General features: G+C 50.3%; 1 protein-coding gene across 1 annotated transcript in view; it reads right to left on the bottom strand.

Moving 5' to 3' along the window:
- Nucleotides 1-16486, bottom strand: part of SHCBP1L (SHC binding and spindle associated 1 like) — a 1561452-nt gene that overhangs the window by 1344310 nt on the left and 200656 nt on the right. Inside the window, exon 2 of the mRNA XM_069635012.1 lies at nt 9711-9860. Within this exon, the coding sequence (XP_069491113.1) occupies nt 9711-9860 (150 nt within the window). The remainder of the gene's footprint in view (nt 1-9710; nt 9861-16486) is intronic.

Genomic DNA, 16486 nt, shown 5'->3' with positions numbered 1-16486 from the left:
AATTCTACATCAGTAGAAGAGTGAAAAAGCTCCTTACCATCAAATGGAAGGTCCAGAACCTTGTCTTGCACCTCCTTCGAAAACTTAGTGGCATGCAGCCACGCTTGCCGCAAGGTATCAACCCCAAGCATCAGACCCCGAGCCGAGGTGTCTACGTGATGAGCCGCAGCCTCCAGGAGATCCTGGGCCAAGACCCTGGCATCGGAAAGGCCTCCTCCTCAAATTCCAACAGACCTCTCCACATCCGCATGTTAGCTCCTGCCAAAATCAATTCTGCTTTGGCCTGCCTGAGCTGCAAGGCCGAATTGGCAAAGATTTTCCTCCCTAGGGAGTCCAGGAGCTTGTCCTCCCTCCAAGACCTGAGTTGCCGTCGTGGAGGAGGAAGCTGCAGGTCTGGATTGCAACGTGGCCGCAGCCACCACTGTGGAGGAGGGAGGCGGACAAGACGACAAGGCCACTCCGAGGAATGTAGCCTGTACCTCGCGTCAATCTTTTCATTGACAAGAAGTCCCGAGTGTGGCTTTTCCCAAACTCTTCGGACCTCGGCCAGAACGTCCTTCTGCAAGAACAGGCCGGTACGCTCCAAAGGAGACAAGGTGAACACCCCAGAAAGCACGCCCTCCTGCGGAGCAGGTGCCTCAGGCACCGGAACATCCAAGAAGCTCATCATGTCCAGTACCCGGTCATGGAAAGCTCTGGTAGAGCGGGGCAGGTCCTCGTTGTCCTGATCGCCTTGAGGGTCATCTGACAGGTCCGGCTCCTGCTGAGCGGAGTCAGGCACTGCCTTGTCCACTGGGGACAATGGCGGCACAGGCGGAAGCGCAGGGGGAGGCACCACAGGCAAGGGGGCGCCGGCGGAAGCACTGACGGAACGGTTGGAGCCGGAGGCACGGGTGGACATATCTCCTGAAAAGCCCCTTGAAATATTCTCTCATGGGGTCGGTGGGCATAAGCGCTTGAAACTTACCGAAAAAAAAGTGTCCTCAGGAGATTGTTTCGGAACCTGAGGAGGCCTCTCATGAGGTGGACAAATCCAGGGACGCAACGGGGACGGGAGCCACACCCGCCCCTTCGCCGACATATCCACATAAATCAAGGGAGCCGCCCCCGCGGGCAACGAAACATTGTGTGGAAGAGGCATCCGGGCGTTCCAATCAAAAACTGGCCTGTAAGGATGTGCACAAGGGACCTTAGGTTCACCCGAAGGACTGAACCCTACACCAGGGGCCGATGGCGTAGTTGTAGGGGTAGTACCTAAAATGGCCGCCGTGGTCGTGGCGGGAACGGGCGCCATTTTGTCCTCATCTGAGGGGAACTGCGGCACGGTAGGAAGTGAGGCAGGGGTCCCCGTCGGGGTCCCCGTCGATGGATCAGGGGTCTTAATTTTAGCCTTAACGTAAGGAACCTCGGCAGAGCCGGTACTATGAGGCCTGGAATGTTTCTGAGACATACCAACCGCCAACTGAGCCTTCGAAGGAAGAGCCTCGGCACTGCCGGTAAAAGAAGAAACCTTCTTCTTTGCCCCCTCAACAGATCTGGTGTCACCACAAAAGCGGGAACGGTGCGCTGTCACCGAGAGGGCCTTGCCCGGCCCCTCAGAACTGTTGGTAGCCTTAGCCTCTGAACGAGGGACCTCGGACCTAGGCCCGGTAGAAGCCTTATCGGCACGGGCCTCGAACATGCGTTCGGTAACCTCAAGCCCAGCCAAGACCTCGGGGCGTACCCCGGTTTTGTTTTTGAGGGAAGCCGAAAGAACGGCCTCAGAGCAAGCTCCGGTACCCCACGACTCAGTAGAACTGGGTCTACAGACAGCCCCCACAGGAGGGGCCTCGGTGTGTACTCCGGTGAACACATGCCCCATACGGAGACCCTCTGAGAAAACTCCGGTAGAATTATTAGGCCCGACAGGCACCTCAGGGCGAACCCCGGTAACAGAGCGATCAACGCCCCTCCCGGCTCGACAGGAACCCGGAAAGGTATCCCCCGGCCGGGGTGCTCTGAAAATCAAAGAACTTACCGGGCGTTTTTTCTTCTCGTTGATGAACGCCTGAAAATGCGAAGGAGGAGTCCGACCGAACACCTCCTCCCACCGCTCCAACCGACGTTGAAGTGCCCGGACCAAAAGGGAGTCACAGTAAAAACTGTGTTCCGGACCCAAACACTCTAAACAAAGAGGATGGGGATCCGCCCTCGCAAAGCGACAGTGACACGATGAACAGTCTGGAAAATCTAGTTTAAAAGACATAGACAGACTAGTAAACGAACGCTAGCGAGAGTCAGAGAGGGGAAAAACGGAAGAAAAACTTCCAAGGATGCAAGTGCGTCCGGCCCTGATCGTGTGGAGAAAAAGACTGATGGGCGATGCGCGGGGCGGAGCCAAGATGGGCGGGGTTACGGCCGCGTGCCAGGCCCCACGCAGGAAAGAGGAGGGACACATTTTTTAAAATAATTTGGATGCTTTTTACAAAGTGCTCCGGTCCCGTCCCACAGGACGGAGAGATGTCCCATAAGTATGGAGGAAAGGGGACGGGACATAGGAGTAAAGCTTTTTACGCATGGCTGTTTGGATGTCATCACACCATGCCTTATCTTTGGTGAAGTTTTGGGGGGTGGGTGTCAGAGTCTCAAGTTCTCTAAATACGGCGAACATTTCCTTGGTGTTGGATTTCGCATCAGCGATTCTAGATTCAAATGATTTCGCTTTGGCTTGGATGATGGCATTCTTATATTCTTTAGAGCGTAATTTGAAGTCTAGTTGTCTTTGTCATTGTGGGATGTCTGCCAGCCTGTTAGTGCGGCACGTTTGTCCGTACAGAGTTTAAGGAGGTCTTCGGTGAACCAAGCATTTGTGTGGCTAGTAGGTTTGGTTTTACCTGGTTTGAGTGGGGCGATGGAGTTGACTGCTGCAGTGATGGCAGAGTTATAATTCTGAGCGAGGGTTTCTGTGTCATTGGAGAAGGGACGTCTAAAGGCAGGACCCTGTAGAAATGATAAGAGTCTCTTTGGTGAGTTGGCGGGCACGTCTAGTGAAGGGCAGTGGTAGGGGGTCAGGGGGTTGGGGTGGGGTTCTGGTGGTGGGGATGTTAAAGGTGATGATATGGTGGTCAGAAAAGGGGGTAGGAGTATTACCTGTGATTGTGAGGGGGCAGCTGTGTTGGGCGACTCAGTCCAATGTTCTGTCCAAGGGTCTGTGATGGCATTCAAAAATCCTAGGGTTTCAATGGTTGTGTTAAGTGATTTGGCGGCAGGATCTTTGGTGTCATTCATGCCTAGGTTGACGTCACCGAGGAGGATGGCTTTGGTTGATTTCTTTAGATTGTCTGCCAAGAGGTGGGTGAGGGAGGCCTGAAAGTCGCCTGCAGGGCCTGGTGGGCGGTAGATAAGGTGTAGGGTAATGGTGCAGTGGTGAGAGATGGCGAGTTCGAGTTGGAGATAGTCGCTGTAATTGTTGATGGTGTTGTCAATCTTTCTGATGGTGATGGAGTCTTTGGCTATTAGTACAACTCCTCCACCTTTAGTTGGTCGATCTTGTCTGGTGACAGCATAGCCTGGTGGGAGTGCGAGGGAAAGTACAGGGCCTGAAGCTTCATGTAGCCACGTTTCGTTGACCATAAGGAGATCTAGGTCAGTGGTGGTGATGACGTCATAAATGTCTACGGCATGGGCGTTATTGGATCAGCATTGATTGGAACACGCGGCAAGTGTAGATCAGCTGATTTGGCTTCAGCTTGGAGGTGCGCTCGCAGCAGAGCTGCTAAGAGGAGCGCTGGCCTTTTTCTGCGGTCTTCTTCTCCCGGCTACGCCTCACGGCCCACTTCACCTCCATTTAAAGCAGGAGGGGAGGGGCAGGCGAGTCGGGGCAGCGATTAAGGGCTCGAGCCCGCGGCGGTGTTGTATAAGGAAACTCTGGTCGTCATGGTGATGTCGGTAGAATTATATGCAGTACCCTTTGGGAACACTACACACAATTAAGACTACAAGTGACAGTACAATTTCACCTTTGGTACAAGCCTGTACTACACAGTTATAGTGGTAGCAGTAGCGGAGCAGCCAGACTTATCTCAAGAGTAAGTGAGCAGTACAAATAGTTACACAAAGGACAGCAATTACTACGATTCAGGCAAACAGTGACTCAAGGTTTCTAAGAAAAAGAATATACATTTATTTACTCAACCGTTGTATAACATTTCACTATTCTAAGCAAGTTAAAAATCACAATCATAAATACACCACACCACTTCCCTTAAATTCCAGACAAGTTAAGCTCACAAAATGAAGTAGGAGCAAAATGGCACTCCAGCAATTTAAAAGGGAGGGAAAGACAAAGTTATTAGAAATTAAATCAAACCAACAGGTAAGTACTCGGGGCAATTGAACAAGAGAAACTACAGTGATAAAATCAGGCAGAAACGGCTTAAGGCCAAAGTCAATGGGTCAAAAGTCTTTTGCTCAAGATCACACAGTTCAGGGTAGTTCGCGGTAAAGTTCGTGGCACAGATTCCGGACGAGGTTGGTTGGTAGAAAAGTTAGTTCGAAGAGAAGGACAAGCCCTCGGATTGGGGAAAGATTTCAAACACTTTCACCGCGGCTGACCGAAACGGACAACCGGATTTGCACAGTACCTTTAAAAACAGAGAGTGAGCTGTAGCTGAGACGGACATTCCTGGTAGTTCCTGCAGCCTCACGGTTCCTGAAACAACTGTCGGACTGACAAGTAGTAGGAAGACTGGAGGGTCCTGCACTACCCAGGGAAGAAACCAGCAGCAGAGTAAAGAAACAAATAAAAGGTGCGCTCCTTCAAACCCAAGCAGGGTCCGACCTTCCTGGCTATCCGGCCAACTGTAGCTCTGTACAGCGAATTCGACCAGAGGAGGGGTCCTGGCTTGAATTTTGGGCGAACTGGTTGGTCCCACCAGCTCAAGGGAAGAAAATTCCTGGAGGATCCTCTATGTCGTAGGAGTTTGAAGATTCGGACCTGCAGCAGGGCTTCACCGGGCGGTTCAGTCGTTTTAGAGGTCCTCTTCTGTCAGCTCCTCGCCGGTTCTTTCGTTCCAGTGGCGACTCTGCCTTTCCAGTCCCAAAGATCTGCTTTTTATGCAGTTTTCCCCCATTCACCCAGCCTGGCTGTCAATCACACAGCAGGGTGGCTGTCCTGGCAAGGACAGTCACCCAGCCAAACAGGAGTGCGACTTGGGTTACCAGGGGAACCCATGGCAGGGGTCCTAATACCCCTCCCTCACATCCTGCCTACCCAGACTTTCAGGCACCTTAAGGAGGGCTTCTGTGCAGAAGCCCGCGAAAAGGCAGCGAACAAAGGAACCAAACCTGGTTTGGCGTGCAGAGTAAAACACAAGAAAGACTTTTCCAAAAAGAAATGCCGAATAAACCAAGCCGGAGCCGAAATAAAATATATTTGGTCAAGCGGGTTTATGTTCGAGGCTAATAAAATAGCCTAAAACAATACCATGGTTATTTAAGATAACCGCGGTATGAAAAATAGGGTAGTTACCACTGCCACCAGCCAAGTCTTGATAAAAAGGGAGCGAAACAGTGCTGCAAGAGAAACAGACAAAAAGGGATAAGAATTAACCCTTTCCAATACTCCATGTAAGATGGGGTGTACTGGGTCTGTGATTTAAAGAGACTATATAAAGTTAATAGCAACTTTACATGTTTCTGGGAGACAGTAGTCAGTCTCAGAAAAATGAAGTGAATGGGAAGTCTAAAAAGAAAAACCTGTGTCACTGCACTGAAGGTGCTGTGTAACACACAAAAAATGATGCCCATGGAGTAGGTGAGGCTCCAGAGCCCAAGATCACACAATTGGTAAAAGCACACACAGAAAAACACATGTAAGAGTGGGAAAAAGGCACTCTTACCAGATGAAAAAAATAAACCCTAAAAATCCAGCAAAGCTGCTGAGGGACTCAGTAGGTAAGGGAAATTAGCCATTTTGGAGAATTCTCCCTAGCACTGAAGGCTGTGCTTCTCTGGCAAGTCAATGGTGGCTAAACAGCAGCAAAAAGTTTGGGGGTTGACACATGGATGGAAAATTACACACAATTATGAAATCTTTCCTAATAGATACCATAATAAAGAATCTTGGCTGGGGTGCTCTGTGATTCTCCTCTGCAATATTGAGAGCAGGAGTACAGACGCCCCCCTCCAGTGCTTTACAGTGAGCACCGCCAGCAGGTGCATCAGTCCGGCACGCACGACAATCCTGAAACCCCCTCAACCCAGAGAAGGACAGAGTCTGGGACCCCGACCTCTGAGTAGAACGGGCCTTCGCAGGATCTTTCGCCAATACCGATAAAGATTTGGCAGTTTGGGTACTCGCTTTGGTCTTTGTGAGCTCCTCATCGGTAGACGAATGAAACAATTCCTCGCCGTCAAAAGCAAGGTCCAGAACGTTATCCTGCACTTCCTTTGAAAGCTTTGTCGCGTGAAGCCACGCCTGGGGAGAGGTGTCAGCCCCTACTCATAAGGCCTCGAGCTGAGGTATCCACGTGGTGTGCCGCAGCCTTCAGTAGATCCAGTGCCAGTACTCTGGCGTCCGGCAACCTGGCTTTAAAGTCCTCTAGCCTATCCGCAGGAATGCACGCCTGGAAATCGGCTAACTCTCTCCACAGCCTCTGATTGGCTGCTGCCAGGATGAGCTTGACGAAGCTGAAGCGCCGAACTGGCAAAAGCCTTCTTGCCCAAGGAGTCCAACAGTGTATCTTCCCTGGATAGTATTTGAGCCACTGCCGTTGAAGATGCAAAGGCCGGATTGGACAGTAAGGTGGCCGCAGCCACCACCGTTGAGGATGGGAGCAGACAAGCCGATGAAGCCATCTCCTCAGAGGTGTGAAGCTTGTATCGAGCGTCAATTCTCTTGTTGATGTGGAGCCCAGTGTGGGGTTTATCGCAGAGCTTGCAGGCCTCAGCCAAGACGTCCTTCTGGAGGAACTGTCCGGTACGCTCTTGAGGTGACAGTGTAAAGGCTCCTGAAAGCACCCCATCCTGCGGAGGAGGGACGTCTGGTACTGGAATGTCAAGGAGAGCCATCATATCCAGGACCCGGTCATCGACTGATCTCACCGAGAGGGGCTGCTCATTGCTTTCCTGATCCGCTTGCAGCTCCTCCAACGAGGCGGGAGCAGAAGACTGGTCCGGCACACATACTGCCTCAGGTTTTAAAGTGTTGTCCCGGTCCACAGGTGTCTTCTCAATAGGAGACAATGGAGTTAAGGGAGGAAGAGGCGGAGGTCCAGAAGGAAGAGGTGGAGGGAGTGGCACCACCGGAACCTGCATCGGAACGACTGGGGCCGAAGGCGGGCCAGGAGGCTCAGGTTATACTTCCCTGAAAAGACGCTTGGAGTACACCGTCATAGGGTCGGAGTGCAGGAGCATCGGAAATTTCCCAAAGAACTCATGCTCAGCCGAAGGCCCTGGCGTAGGTACAGGTAGAGGCCGCTTGTGAGGGGCATATCCCCATGAATGGCACGGAGGACAGTTGCCATGAAGGCCCACCACCAGCCGGGTCCACGTAAACCAGTGGAGAGGAAGCAGGAGGTAGTGAGACTGTATACAGCAGCGGTGTCCGAGAACACCCGTCAAATGAGGGGCGGAACGGATTTCTGTTGTCCACTTGACGTGTGGAAAAGGCTGCTCAGCCCCAAAAGGAATGTTCCCAGCACCAGACGGCGTGAAAGTCGGCGTAAGGGAGGTATCCAAAATGGCCACCGTAGACCATGGAGGTTTGGCCGCCATTTTGTCAACACCTGAAGAGAACTGCGTCACATGTGGAGATGAGGCATTTGTCTCCTCAGGGGAGTCAGGGGACTTCAACAACATCTTAGCCTTGATACAAGGCTCCTCGGCAGAGCCGGTACTGGGTGGTCTCAGATGTTTACTGGACATCTTAGATCCCGCCACAAACTTAGCCTCCCACGGAGGAACCTCGGCAAAGGCGGTAGTGGAGGAGTAATGGTCAGTGACCACCCTCTTTGCCCCCTCGACAGAACCGGTACCACCACGTCCCTGAGCATGGGACGGTTGAGGAATATACATCACCGACAAGACCTTCAAAGAGGGTCTCTCGGGTCTGTCGGTACAGACCTTGGCCTCAATAAGAGGAACATCAGGGTTTAACCCGGTACATAAAGCTCCCTCTAAAGAGGCCTCGAGCCGAGACTTGGTATGGAAAGCTCCAGAAACTGAGACCTAAGGGCGTACCCTGGTGATGGTGTGGAAAGCTCTGGAAATGGAGACCTCAGGGCAACCCCTGGTATCCAGAGCCACAGAAGAACTGGGCTTAACGTTAGCCCCCAAATGGGGCACCTCGGAACGATGCCTGGTACTGGCAGGTCTACTATGGGAACCCTTGGAGAAAACTCTAGTACGCCTATTAGGCCCTTGGGGCACCTCAGGGGAACCCCTGGTGACAGAGCTACACAAGCCCCTCCCGGACCTGGAAGACCCCGGGAAGGAGTCCCCTGGCTGGGGCGCCCTAAAAAGTAAAGAACTTACTGGGTGTTTCCTCTTTTTGTCGATGAAAAGCTGGAAATGAGGTGGAGGAACGTGCTGAAACACCTCCTCCCACCGAAGAACACGACGCTGGAGGGCCCAGACGGAGAGGGAGTCGCAGTAGAAGCACGAATTCCAAAGATGTTCCAGGCCTAGGCACACCAAACAAAGAGTGGGGAACTGCCCTAGCGAAGCTACATTCGCAGGAAGAACAGGACACGAATCTCAAACGCTCCGGCATAGACATAGGACTAGAAGACCGAGGAACTGGCGCCAGAAGAAAGGACAACTGGAACAAAAAATAAAATTCCCAGTGATGCTAGTGCGACCAGCCCCTGCCTCGCGGAGAAAAGGACTGAAGGGTGATGCGCAGGGCAGAGCTCAGGAGGGTGGGGTTACGGCCGCATGCAGTACCCGGCGTAAAAATAAAAGGACAACATTTTTCATTTGTTATGCTTTTTGACAAAAGTGCTGCGGTCCCATCCCAAAGGACGGAATGTCCCACAAGTATAGAGGAAAGGGGACAGGACGTAGGAGTATTTTTCATAAGCAGGCTATACACTGAGTAGATCTTTCACTGCCTAGGTCTGAAACATGTTGGGCAGCAATAGGGCAAGTGATAAGCATTGAAGGAGAAAAGACTAGCCCGAGCAGCTACAAGGCTTAACTGAGATGTGGTGGAGCAGATGGTTTTAGGAGACTTAGGTCTAGAGGCAGGGGAGGTTTACAGTGGCCAGACTTGCTGTGGACAGGCACAATTTGCCACCGGGGCGCACTCGCTACTCAGACGAGTGCCACATATGTTCAAATACGGTACAGTTAGGGAAATGATTCAGTCAACCCAATCAGGGCTAGGAGACCTGTGCAACAATAGGCTAAAAAGATACCAAAAGAAAAAGCAAATAAATTAATGAAAGGATTGGAACCCTGGCATGCCCCCAGAGGGGCCAAACATTTATTTCTTTAAAGCAACTCATAAAAACAAAAATGAATATATACAATTGGTTTTGACATTTTAAAGATTAAAGCAATGGTTAGTGCGCTGGTCCTTGTTTATGAATATTAATAAACATCCGTGATTTAGGAGAACTATATACATTTAACATTAACGTTTTTCAGGGCACTGTGAAGCATGGATTTCCTCATGGGAACTGGCATTCACCACACAGAAGCAAAGCAGAAATTATACGATCACATACCTCAACTAAAATCCCAACGTAGGGTATAGAAGTTTCTTCAAATTTGACAAAGAAGAGTTCAGGGTTTGTCTTCCAAACTCCTAGCCACATATTCCTCTCCTTTAATTTCTCTGAAAGGAATTTACTCATGGCCTCATCAGCTTCATCTGCCTGTTACAAACATGTGGAAGAGGCAAAACACCCTTACATTAACCCAGAAAAGCATACAAAACTACAATCACATTGCCACAGTTATTTATACATTTCATGTAAAGTTCCTTTGTATTTCCCCAAGTGTTAAACTGCCATTGGCTGTGATTTTAAGTGCTTTTGAGTTATCTCCGTAGTGAGTGCTGCAATGCTCTGGGGACTGCAGTAAGAACTTGGCGTGGCGATACATAGCAGATATCTGTGCACTATTAAACAATTTAAAAATACTTGTTGGATTACAAAGACTTAAAGGGAATAATGCACACGAGAGTAGCAGCTCAACAGAACATGACATATCTTTCAAGATCCTTTTCTTAGAATTCTTAAGAAGCCTATTCAAGGAGGTTAGAAAGAAAAATGGAACAAAAATAATGTTCAGCCACAACATTAGGATGGTGAAGCCAAAAGGAAAATTAGGTCTTGCAATGGACTTAGAACAGGGATCGGGTTGCTGTGCAGGACTAGCGTATTCTAAAAATCTTTAGGGCTAAACAACCCAGCGATTAATGAAATGCATGCAACACTAAGGCAAACCCCTTTCTGGGGATCTTTGGTTGTGTGTAATCACTCTATGGTTTACCATACAGCGCTGCATATAGTATTCTTCTCACTATGTTTTAAGGGCAACATTCTCAACTGGAAACTTGGCATGAAAAACTACTTTTCTTAGTGAACCACATTAGCTACAAGTAGCTCAATAAAGTTACTATTGTACTTTATGTCCCTAGTTGTAAAAGACTTGAGGGGGGTATCACTCCTGCTCTCTATATGGCAGAGTCGAAGCACAGAGTACCACAGCCAAGATTCTCTAATTGCTAAAACGTGGCGAGCAATCAAGGCTTGGCTCTCAGGAGGTGATGCGGGCTGGTTCTTAAGTACAGAGTATTCCCCAAGCACCCACAAAGGAATGTCCACACACTATGTTAGTGAAAACACAGTCTTTATATAAATAAGGTTCACGGTTATGTACACAATCACATACTTTGTACTCTGGCAATAGTATAATGGCAAATATATACAGGTCTACGTGATACCACGCTGAACTAGCGATTCCTTTGAAATGCGCCCATGGCTAACAGCCCCAAAATAGCACACGAATCAGATTGTAAGATAAATCAATGATAGACCACAGAAAGGAAGCAAGTTAAATCAAGCAATGGCAGAACAGTCTATCAGACTACCATGACAGTTCTGTGCGAGGATCCCCCCACTTGGGCAACCTGGAAATAAAGCGTATTTGACAAGCCCAGTCAAATTATGCTCAATATAGTGTCGATCCCTTCTAAAAGGTTCTATGACCCCAAAGTACCTGGTTTCGTAGCGTTCTTTCGATGAGTCGTCGACTGACCCTTCTTGAATACACTCCCTTTAAAGGCAGGAGCCACGGGTCGTCGAGAGTCGGTGAAGAAAGAGGAGAACCCTGTCGTCGAGGCAGCAGCTTCGGTTCTTGCAGTGCTCGTTGACGATCGGTCGAAAACATGCTGCAAGCTGCGCCGTGCGGTGAACCTCGACGACGATAGTTTGTTGCCGCATAGAGCCAATGAAGAACTTTGGCCCAGCAAGGGCGTTGGGTCATCGTCGTCGGTGAACAGGACGTGGCCAGAGCTGGAATCATTAGCTTTGTCGGCGTCTCTGAGGTCTTCGGGTGGCGGTAAACCCACTGGCGGATTCCCCTTGGTCGGCGGCGCCTTGACTTTCTACGGCAGGACGAAAGCAGTCAACAGTGATGAGCAACGGAGTCCTTGAATCAAGTGTCTTAGGCAAAGGAGCACTGTGGCTCCGGTCAGCGACGGCAGTCGGCAACGGTGATAGACTTCAATGTCTGGGCGCTTCGCTTCGTGATTCCGCAGCGGTCCCCGTCTCCGGTCGGGAGCCTTTCGAGGGTCTGACGTCCAGGGAGCTTTGGCAAAGATCAGCTGGTGCACAATGGTCCCTCGTAGCTCGGGAAGAGTTCTCCTAGCCAGGTCCTCTCTTGGACCAGTTCCTTGACAGTTACGCAGCTTTCAGAATAGTGAAGGACAGCCGCAGCGATTCTTCTTCCAGCGGGCTTCAAGGTTAAGCATCAAGTATCAACTTCAGCTTCTGAACGATTTCCATCAGTGAGAGGCCCCCAGATATACTGTTGATCTCCCATTCACTCTGCTGGGTCACACTCAGGCAAACAGTCATTCAGTAGGGCATTCAGGCAGGCAGGCAGCCAATCAGGCTCACAGTGCATTCAGGCCATTCTTCTCCACCTAGACACTCACAACACAGAATTTGGATTCGGACAAGCACCCAGCCATTCAGCACTCCACACTGCACTCATCCCAGTACCGGGCAGGGCTGTCTCAGTCATTGTGTCAACCACCAGATACTAGACACCCATAACATGAAATGTGTATTCGTCACACACTCTATTCACCCAGGTCCCACCCCACGGGCGTACCCACAACATACAGTCATTGGGAAGGTTCCAGCCAGTCTGGCCTGGACTTCCCCACACTACCATATATGGAACATCCACCCAACAGCCAGTCAGGGGGAAGGGACAGAGTCAGGGCTTCCTGGGACTTCGGGAATACAAGGTAACAGGCAATAGAAAGCAAGAGGCACAGGGGCCATCTTGTCTCCTATCGGGAATCAACTGATTCCAATGGCAGGGCCTGTGTGATGCTGGAAATGCATCTGAGGGACCGGGCCTCTGAATCCTTGTCCTTTTACTGCTTTTTACCGTGTGTTCTGTCATGTTTTCTGCCCTGGAGTCCATGTGGGACTCCTGGCAGTGCAGCTCTCTCTTTTGGTTTGGTGAACAGACCCATGGGATACCCTTATGGCATCCATGGGTAGGGGTACAACCCTGTGCCCCTAGTGTATGTTTTTGGGCACCTGTGGGTGGCCCCAGAGCAGGGTATGGGCTGGTGGCAGCTCCGTGCTGACATTGACAGGTGCTCCGGGTGTCCTCCATTTTGGGATACCCAGGCCCTGCCATTGGGATCTGTTGATTCCTGATAGGAAACAAGATGGCCCCTGTGGCCTCTTGCTTTCTATTGCCTCTTAACTTGTTTTCCCAAAGTCCTGGGAAGCCCTGTCTCTGTCCCTTCCCCCTGACTGGCTGTTGGGTGGAAGTTCCATATATGGTATTGTTGTGAAGGCCCAGCTAGACTGACTGGAGCCTTCCCAGTGTCTGTATGTTGTGGGTACCTCCTGTGGGTGGGACCTGGGTGAATGGAGTGTGTGACCAATATACACTTCTTGTTGTGGTTGTCTGGTTTCTGGCATGAGAGACAAAGACTGAGACAGCCCTGCCCGAAACTGGCCTGAATGCAGTGTGTAGTGTTGAATGGCTGGGTACTTGTCCCAATCCACATTTCTTGTTGTGAGTGTCTGGAAGGGAGGAGTGTGGCCTGAATGCACTGTGTGCCTGATTGGCTGACTGACTGCATGAATGCCCTGCTGTATGATTGGCTGCTGAGTGTGTGCCAGCAGTGTGGATGAGAGACAGGATAGTATATCTGGGGACCTCTCACCACTGGAAAAGTGTTCAGAAGGAACCATTGGTTCAGAAGCGACCATTGTGTTCAGAAGGAACCATTGGTTGAGAAGCGACCATTGTGTTCAGAAGCGTTCAGAAGCTGAGTCTTCACTCTAAGAGTAACTGGAACTGCTGATCCTCGACGTCCAGCTGGAAGAAGAAGACTTGCTGTTGCATTTGCTTCGACCGATCCGAAGGCTGCCGAAATCGTCGAAGACTGACCCGAGAGAGGACCTGGTAAGGCGCCCTCTTCCCGTGCTCCGAGGGACCATCGAGCACCGCTCCATCCTCGCCGAAGCGCCCTGGAAGACAGACCCTCGAAAGGCTGTCGACCCGAGACTGGACCGCTGAGGAGATCGAGGTGAAGCACCCGGACATCGACGCCGTCGAAGTCCATTGCCGTCGATCAGGGTTCGCAGGTTTGTGTAACCGCTGGAGGCCCGTCGAAGTTGCGTTGCCCAGCCGTGGGAACCACTTGACGCTGTGCCGCCGACGACCGGAGCCGTCCGCTCCATTGCCTAAGAACATTCAATCGAAGGACTCTCTCGGCCGCATCGTCGACCGCTTATCCTGCCGGAGAAAGTCGAGGACGACCAACGCGCCGAGGAGAAACCTGCCGGTGGGTTTCCCGCCCCCCGAAGACCCCAAAGACTCGACCGACTCGACGCCCTTGCTGGGCCTCCGTCTCTACAATCTTTGCGGTCCAGAACTATTGTCACCGAGGTGCCCCGCACGCCTCTGCCTTGCAGGACGCCGACGCTCCGACGCCGAAGAGCACCGCTCGGCCGAAGCTGCCGCCTCACCGACATCGTTCTACCTCGTTTGCCGACGGACGTTCGACGCCCCGTGCCTCCCGCTTGAAAGGAGAGGCATTCAAGAAGGGCCGTCGATTCCCCGTCGCCAAACAGCGAGTTCCTCGACGTTTGTCGACGCCTCTTCAAGGAGCCCGACTCCACCAGGTACATTGGGGGGGTAAAAACATTATAGGAGAGAATAAGACTTGCAGAGCAATATATGGACTGGGCGTGCGCTATATCTTGTTTTACAGGTTGCCCAGGTGGGGGGATTTCCACACAGAACTGTGCCTAGTGGTAGGGGCCAGTATTCTGCCTATTGCTCAATCATCTTATTTTCTCTCCTCTCTCTATTGCTGGTTTCACTCTATTGGTCTGTGTGACATTGTACAGTATTGTTCATGCACTTTAATGAGATCTAATACAAAGGGTGGTACCACTTTAGAATTGTATATATTTGCCATTGTTGAATTTTCCGGAGTACAAAATGAGTTATTATGATAAGTGTACATAACCTTGAATATTGATTATATAAAGACTGTGTTCTAACCAATACAGAGTGTGGATATTCCTTTGTGGGGGTTTGGGGACTACACTGTACTTAAGAACCAGCCTGCATCACCTCCTGAGAAGCTAGGCCTTGATTGCTCGACCATTGCTACCGTAATAGAGAATCTTGGCTGGGGTCTCCTGTGCCTCTCCTCCACCATATAGGGAGCGGAAGTACAGACACCCCCCACCGGTCGTTGAGGCCCTTCTCTCACAGCCTGGGTATCCCAAAATGGAGGATACTCAGAGCACCTGTCAAATTCAGCATGGAGCTGCCACCAGCCCATACCCTGCTCTGTGGGCCACCCACAGATGCCCAAAAACATACACTAGGAGTACAGGGTTGTACTCCCACCCATGGGTGCCAAAAGGGTATCCTGAGGGTCTGTTGACCATGACCAAAAAGAGGAAGAGCTGCACCGCCACGAGTCCCACATGAACTCCTGTGCAGAAAACAAGACAGAACATACATGATAAAGCAGTAAAGGACAAGGGTATGTAGGCCCTGTTCCTCCAATGCATTTCCAGCATCACATTAGTGCCATTTCATCTGTATTTGTGGTATAGATAATGGAGTGAGAAGGGAAGCAAAACGACTAACTCAGAACATTACCTTTGCTGTCTCTATTTTTACAGTTCAAAAATATCAACACAAAAAATCAAAATAGCCTTGAAAAACTAAGCAAAGTCTATCCCTGGGGTGCCAAATCCTCTTGTAGTTTGCTGCTTTTTGCTGATTAACCAGGTAAGGGCTTTTCTGGGTACAACACCCACAGCAATCTAGCAACAAGTCTCATCCATAAATCCAGATAGGAGTCCACTTACTGAAGTACTTGGATGCACGATTCCCTGGCCTCCTCTAGTTATAGGTAAAGTCTGGATTTCTCCAGGGGATGGAGTTGTACCCAGTTGACCCCACTACTGGTCTATACTGCCCAGGACCTCTCCTCATCTTCACGGTTGCACCTCCTAGGGCCATCTTCTTTTCTGTTGCCCTATGATCCTGCTGTGCTATCCCTGCATGGGTCTCATACCTTCTCTCCCACCTTTTTAACCTGCGTTGGGCCAACACAGCCTCCTCGTTCCTGCCTGCTTTTACTGTCTTCGCCATCACCACTTTCAGCTGTTGCAACCCCACTTGTTTACTATTCATCTCCTATTGATGTTACCCCTCTCTTCAAACTTTCATCACTTCTTCATGAGGTTACCCACTTTTCCATACCCTCACAAACTCCAAGTCATTACCATTAACTCTCTAGGCAGCCCCTCCTATTAGAACTACCTCTTCAAAATCTTCACTTCCTCCCAAGTAAAGTCACAAGATGTCAATACACTCCACACCTGCTCCTTCAACTCCTCCTGGTTCCTTTAAACACTGTTGCTTCGAAAAGCCTTGAAGTTTGTTTTGTTTGTTTGTTTATTTGATAGAGCGCAACCAAAACCCTCAGGTAGCTGGGCGCAAGCAATACAAGGTTACTTAATAGCTTGGTTACATGGTAAGTGTGTACATACAAGGTAATAATTACAAGGACATAATTACATACATACAGAGAAAGCAAATTGGATGCTACATGTTTTACAGTGACATCAATGGTCCAGATAGTTGTACCAATGAATACATGCGGTATATAAAAAACAGTCAAAATGTAGGTATAGCAGGGTATCAATTGGGAGGTGAAGAGGTCGGAAGGGTTAAGTATCATTAGTCCGTAGCCAGGTGAGAACTTTGC

Source organism: Ambystoma mexicanum, chromosome 1q (assembly GCF_040938575.1).
Source record: "Ambystoma mexicanum isolate Mex_15411 chromosome 1q, UKY_AmexF1_1, whole genome shotgun sequence".
Classification (NCBI taxonomy): Eukaryota; Metazoa; Chordata; class Amphibia; order Caudata; family Ambystomatidae; genus Ambystoma; species Ambystoma mexicanum.
Note: the sequence above shows the minus strand (reverse complement) of the source record. Positions and strands in the feature narration are given on the sequence as shown.